Source organism: Cryptomeria japonica, chromosome 3, assembly GCF_030272615.1.
Source record: "Cryptomeria japonica chromosome 3, Sugi_1.0, whole genome shotgun sequence".
Lineage (NCBI taxonomy): Eukaryota > Viridiplantae > Streptophyta > Pinopsida > Cupressales > Cupressaceae > Cryptomeria > Cryptomeria japonica.
The window spans coordinates 900199190-900204953 of record NC_081407.1 but is presented as its reverse complement, the minus strand read 5'-3'; the positions used below and the strand labels follow the sequence as shown (position 1 = coordinate 900204953).

Below are 5764 nucleotides of genomic sequence, written 5' to 3'. Positions count from 1 at the left end.
TTAGTGCTCGCAAAACCACATCGCCCTCAAATACTTAAAGACAATTTAATTTCTCTGAAAATTGTTGATTGCAGTTCACCTTAAATGCAAAGATTTAAATTCATTTAAGATATGTGCTCTTTTAGAATACGATAATTGGGGCTATAATTTTTACAGTAAACAAAATGGAGATTTAACGGTATATTGCAGAATTTCGTTTACTCAATTTAAAGCAAACAAAATGGAGATTTAACTGTATATTGCAGAGTTTCCATTACTCGTTTTACAGAAAAAAAAATGGAGATTTTACCGTGTATATTGCAGAATTTTGTTTACTAATTTTACAGTAAACAAAATAGAGATTTAATCGTATCTTGCAAAATTTTGTTAACTCATATGTCTTAAGCGGTTCGCAATAAGAAGACTGGAGAGAGATTCAAAAAAGATGAATTGCACCGATTTTTGTAGAATACGATAATTGGGGCTATAATTTTTACAGTAAACAAAATGGAGATTTAACGGTATATTGCAGAATTTCGTTTACTCAATTTAAAGCAAACAAAATGGAGATTTAACTGTATATTGTAGAGTTTCCATTACTCGTTTTACAGAAAACAAAATGGAGATTTTACCGTGTATATTGCAGAATTTTGTTTACTAATTTTACAGTAAACAAAATAGAGATTTAATCGTATCTTGCAGAATTTTGTTAACTCATATGTCTTAAGCGGTTCGCAATAAGAAGACTGGAGAGAGATTCAAAAAAGATGAATTGCACCGATTTTTGTGAAATACAATGGCCTTTTCGTTTTGTTGTGTTTTCTTGCTTCTTTCTTCCTTCCTTTTTTTCCCTATATTTCTCACGAATGCCAAAGAAAGAAGGATGTCTGAAAAATAATAACAAATGAGATTACAGTAAACCAAATGAGGTTTTCATAAAAGCATGAGCACTTCATATGTATACATATGTTATGCGCATCCAATCCTGCTGGTGCTACAACTACCGCTGCTGCTGGATTGCTGCTGCTGAAGGCGGCGAGGGATGCTGTGCGTATCATGGCCACCATAACCCCTGGGATGACTGCTGTTTCGATAATCGTACGACTTAGAAGTGGTGGAGTAGGGCTCAGCGGCAGCACTTGTAACAGGCGAAGAAACGTTTAAATCCCAGCCATCTTCAACATGAGTGGTGGTAGACGCGGCAGCCGTTTTATGGGGAGCAATGTGGCCTCCCATGACCAGAGGCGCCGTGAGCTGCTCGCCATTACGCGGCGGCGAGAATACAAGCGGCAGGTACTCGTCAGTGTCACAGGCAAACTTGGAGTTCCTGAAATGCTCCTCCAGTGCGACTCGACCCTGTGACGTCTGGTCCGTCAGTAAAGGCAAAAGTGCAAAAACAGAGAAAATTTCCAAATCAGAAAATCAATTACTACCTGAACTCGAGCGTAAGTGACTTCACAGATCTTACGGGAATTGAATGCCTCCCAAGGCTGCATGTGAAACGCCTTGTACAGTTTCCAGGTGGCTTTGGACGTCGTCATGTTTACGAATGCATATCCCAGGTTGCACTTGTTTCTGAAACCATTTGAATAATTAATTTTAAAAAAACTGATAACAAGAATCGAAGAGCCAAAAGCTGAAAAAGCCTCTAATTTAATTCAAAGCTTTCTTTCTTTCCCCCCCCCCCCCGCCTTACTTGAAATCGATGGGCAAGTATACAAAGTCATATGCAGATAACGGCTCGTTGGGGTCCGTGATTGGCTCGTTGCAGCTCATGCAGTGCTGATCCAGCATCGATAGAAGCATCTGTTGACTGAAATCCGGAACAGGAATAGGAATAAATTAAGAAATACTGCATACCTATAAAAGCCCTTGCAAACTACGAGAAATGGAAGAAAGAAAGTAAGATTGTTTATTAGCTGGTTTCACAGTTACCTGTACTTATTGGGTATGTTTTTAATCATGACGGTGGTTCTGGCATCGCTGGAATTGGACTCTGCTTTGGCCTCGTCAAACGCGAAATTCGAACCAGCCTCACTGCTGTATAATCTTGAACTGGCGTTGTTGTTATTATCATTGTTATTATGATTGCCATTCTTGGAAGATGCATCTGCAGTTGCACCACCAACACCTATGCCATTGCCTGCTGCCTCACAAGAGGAGGAAGACCGGACTTGTTGACCGCCAATTCCTCCTCTCCTTCTCCTCATGAAAAAACCACCGCCACCGCCACCACCACCACCATTGCAGTTGTTGATGTTCTGGAGAATGTTATTATTCTTGGAGCTGGCACTACCTCTCCCAGCGCCACCAATGGCGCCACCGCCTCTCCCCCTACCCCTGCCATTAATGAACTGACCAGCCCGGTCGGGGATTGTATGCTGCCACGTGGAATCGCCCTCATTGGCATTGCTCCAGCGGGTGTAAGACCCTTGCTGACGTGGATGGTGGAGAAATGCGGGGAGATGGTGCTGCTGGTTGATGGTATTGGCTCTGGTTCGGGTTGGTGGTGGTGGCGGCGGCGGCGGAGGAGAGGTGCGGACAATGGGTCTATTCATATTCATATTCATATTGAATGGAGGTGGCGGTGGAGGCGGAGAACGTCTTCTGGTTTGGCCGCCGGGTCGGCTGAATTCAATCTTCACACGCTTCCCACCAATCTCCTGACCATCCATCTGTTGGAGCGCACGCGCAGCGTCCCGCACATCAAAAAACTCTACGAACTTGTGCTGCCGCTTAGCTGGCGTCTCCCTGAGCTCCTTCACGGCACCTGCAAAGGGCAACAGGCAGAACAAGCTGTCATGCATTTTCATTTCATTTTTATCTAAAATGCTCACAACATCAACACAGGTCTGTCATACATCTTATCTAACGCTCAGAGCAACAGAGGACACGCTGGCAGGACAAGTTCATAAAGGAAAAAGATACTGCACTGTTGTTTATGATTCACCATGTAAGGATTCAGTCCTACAATCAGAATATAACTTTGACTGGAGCTTTATGAGCTGGAAAAGGCATAATTTATGGCAGTTCATCAGTCAAATTCTATCAGACAAAACAAATTTGTACCAGAACACTCTTACACTTCTATACGATCAACTTTGTAAAGATCATTTTCATAGAACCAGAAAAAGATTTGGAAACGTAACAGTCCAAATGAGAATTACAGGTGAGGCGAACATTTCCATTAATGGCTTAAAATTATGCCGTTGTTTGATTCAACCTAAATGATCCTCATCTTTGTCACAGAATCACGATATATGGTGCACCCTATTTGAATCAAAGGCGCAAACGTCTTCTTCATTAAAACGAACAAACGGTGCCGAGGCGCAAAGAAAAGGTAGTGGAGATTAAGACAGTGAGTCAGTCAGGCTGAGAATTATTGTAAAGGCCAAACTAAAGCCCAAATCCAATCCATCCCAGAAATTGTTATTGATGATCACAGGCTAAAAGAATGCAAGAAAACATTACACACAGGTAGAAGCGTGCATACCGAAGGCCTCGAAGATTGATCTGAGAGTGGCAACATCGAAATCCGCATCCAAATTGAAGACCACGAGCGTGCCCTGGTTGTGCCTGTCTGGACCAGGGGGAAGCCCAACGGGAAGCGAATACTGTGCCCAAATTGCCTTCCCTCCGATAAGGCCTCTGGACAAACCTGCCGGAGGAGGAGGTGGCGGCGGCGGGGTTTGATCCGCTTCCATTTCTTCCTCCCCCTGGGATTGCAAAAACAGCTGGTTCGTATAGTGCTGCCGCAGTCTCATTTGTTCCGTCAAATGCTGCTCCTGGATTTCGGACAAAGCCGTTTTGGCATGTCTCAAGTCATAATAATGCACAGTGACGAACCCTTGCTGCCTCTTATCGGTTTGCAGGGCCCGGACGGGACCCCATCTTTCCAATTGCTGTCTTAAATCTGCGTTGCTTAATTCGCTTGGCAGCGGAACGGCACGGAGAAGAAGCGTTCGAGAGGGATGCTCCCTTGCCGTGGATGTGAAAGGCAAAGGCTGCTGCTGGTAATGGCAATGATAGAACTGCCCGGGACTCGAACCCGTGACGTTCCCGGCCACTGCAGTACGAGGAACCATACCAGTATTTTGAATGTTACTGGTGCAGTTGACATTAATATTGTTATTATACCTGTAAGGCCTTGTAAAACAAGGACTCGGGCCAACCTCCGCCGCTGGCACTCCCACCCTAAATGCCTCTTCCTGTTGCTGCTGAGATTGATGAAGCGCACTCTCCCACACCTGCGGAATTGCTGTAACACTGTAGGCCATACCCAACTCAGAGCTGTTGTAAATAGGGTTTAGAGGAATCGAACCCGGGGTGGGAGCAGATTGAACATATGCTCGCCCATCCAGCGGATAGGAAGAGTAATAAAGCGGAGGTGGGGGGGGCGGAGGGGGAGGCGGAGCGCGCAGAAACGAATAAGGGCCAGGCGTAAACTCCTGGGCACATGGGTCCAGATGACCAGAGGGTAAGGCGCGACCAGCCGCTGGATTCATGATAAACAACAGCTCTTTCTTTCTCAGGTAATCTTCAAAACACTCCTTCCCTCAATCTCTGTAAACTGTATTCATGAATTCAGCCTACGCAGGCTCATCTCATCATCATCTTCGTCACCGCCTCCGCCTGCACCTGCACATTTTTACCCCCATGAAAATTAGATTTCCTATTTTGCATCTCTTGAAACCCATTAAAAAACACTAGACAACACAGTGCTTCCTAACTATTTTTGACTGACTTACTAAATTCGCAGGTATTAAAAAGCATCGAACAGGCTGTGAAACACCCGCTACTTGCGCGCTCACGATACAGAAAACCCCGCAACAATAGCACACAAAACACAAAGACCCGAAAATCAACAATGTCGGACAGCCACTCAAAATAGCATCTGCGCAAACACTCTCTCAAACTCAAACCCAAAAGAACAACATACCCAAAAGTTCAAACCCCCCCATTCCAAATCACTCCCCCACCCCCGCTTAAATCATAGAATTATTATTGTGCAGCAGGCTTCTGCGACGAATCGACAGCGTGACACGACACATCCATTCCAGGATGGCCAACAGAGTGGGACAAAATAAAATAAAAAATTACAACTCTTTAACCTATCTAACTATCTCTACATGTCTAATACACAGCCCCAGCCCAAAACACTGCTTACTAACCTATTCTCTTCTCTTCTGATATCTTATTCTTCTTCTTCTTCTTTTGCAGATCCCTCGCTTCTCTCTCTGTCTTCCTTTTTCTGTAACACCACTACTTAACTTCACCGCCTCCAAAAATAAATAAACCAACTAAAAAATAAAACCAAGCATGGCCGTCAAAAACAAACCGCCGTGGATGTGTACTGCTGGAACGTCCATTCCCAAAACCGCTTTCCCCGTGGAATTTAACAAAGCAACTGCCACAGAAGCCCCACACCTAAACCACTTTCCCCACCCAAAAGCTGTTTACCGGCGGGGACCCTCAACTTCACGGCCACCGGTTTCCTAACAAAAACTGCAGTTCCCGACAGTGGAAACCCTAACTATCAAGACCCGTCGATCTTCTTATCTTCTGCAATCCGGGCCGTCGGATCGCCGTTTGGGCGACCCGTAGAACAAGTCCCCACTTTTCTCTCCTGCCGTGATGTGTTGTTGGCGGCGCCGCCAGAACGTCATATGAAAATACGCATGTAAGATTTGCCACGAATATGTCCGTCAATTAATTCCAGCGTTGGACGGAACGTCGTAGTGGGCCCTTAACGCCGTTTTCCCTCCCATACTCGCCGCCACTTTTC

General features: G+C 45.1%; 1 protein-coding gene across 3 annotated transcripts; it reads right to left on the bottom strand.

The window, feature by feature from the left end:
* Nucleotides 1-731: 731 nt before the first annotated feature.
* Nucleotides 732-5355, bottom strand: LOC131066378 (protein terminal ear1). Of its 3 annotated transcripts, XM_058001131.2 has the most exons (7): nt 5151-5355; nt 4728-4873; nt 3473-4617; nt 1915-2749; nt 1676-1792; nt 1413-1554; nt 732-1335 (listed from the first exon to the last, which is right to left on the bottom strand). In XM_058001131.2, exons 3-7 carry the CDS (start codon nt 4482-4484, stop codon nt 949-951), a joined length of 2493 nt encoding a protein of 830 aa, XP_057857114.2. In that variant the 5' UTR covers nt 4485-4617; nt 4728-4873; nt 5151-5355; the 3' UTR covers nt 732-948. The 3 variants fall into 3 exon arrangements, with proteins under 3 accessions (XP_057857114.2, XP_057857112.2, XP_057857113.2); XM_058001129.2 differs by having other exon boundaries at nt 4728-5355; XM_058001130.2 differs by lacking the exon at nt 4728-4873.
* Between the last annotated feature and the right edge of the window lie 409 nt (nt 5356-5764).

Bases quoted from the DNA above. Each gene is read 5' to 3' on its own strand.
- LOC131066378 (XM_058001129.2), bottom strand. From the start codon at position 4,484: ATGAATCCAGCGGCTGGTCGCGCCTTACCCTCTGGTCATCTGGACCCA. The intron at 1,793-1,914 runs GTAACTGTGAAA...TCCGGATTTCAG, and splicing joins AACATACCCAATAAGTACAG to TCAACAGATGCTTCTATCGA. The intron at 1,336-1,412 runs GTAGTAATTGAT...CAGACGTCACAG, and splicing joins TCACTTACGCTCGAGTTCAG to GGTCGAGTCGCACTGGAGGA.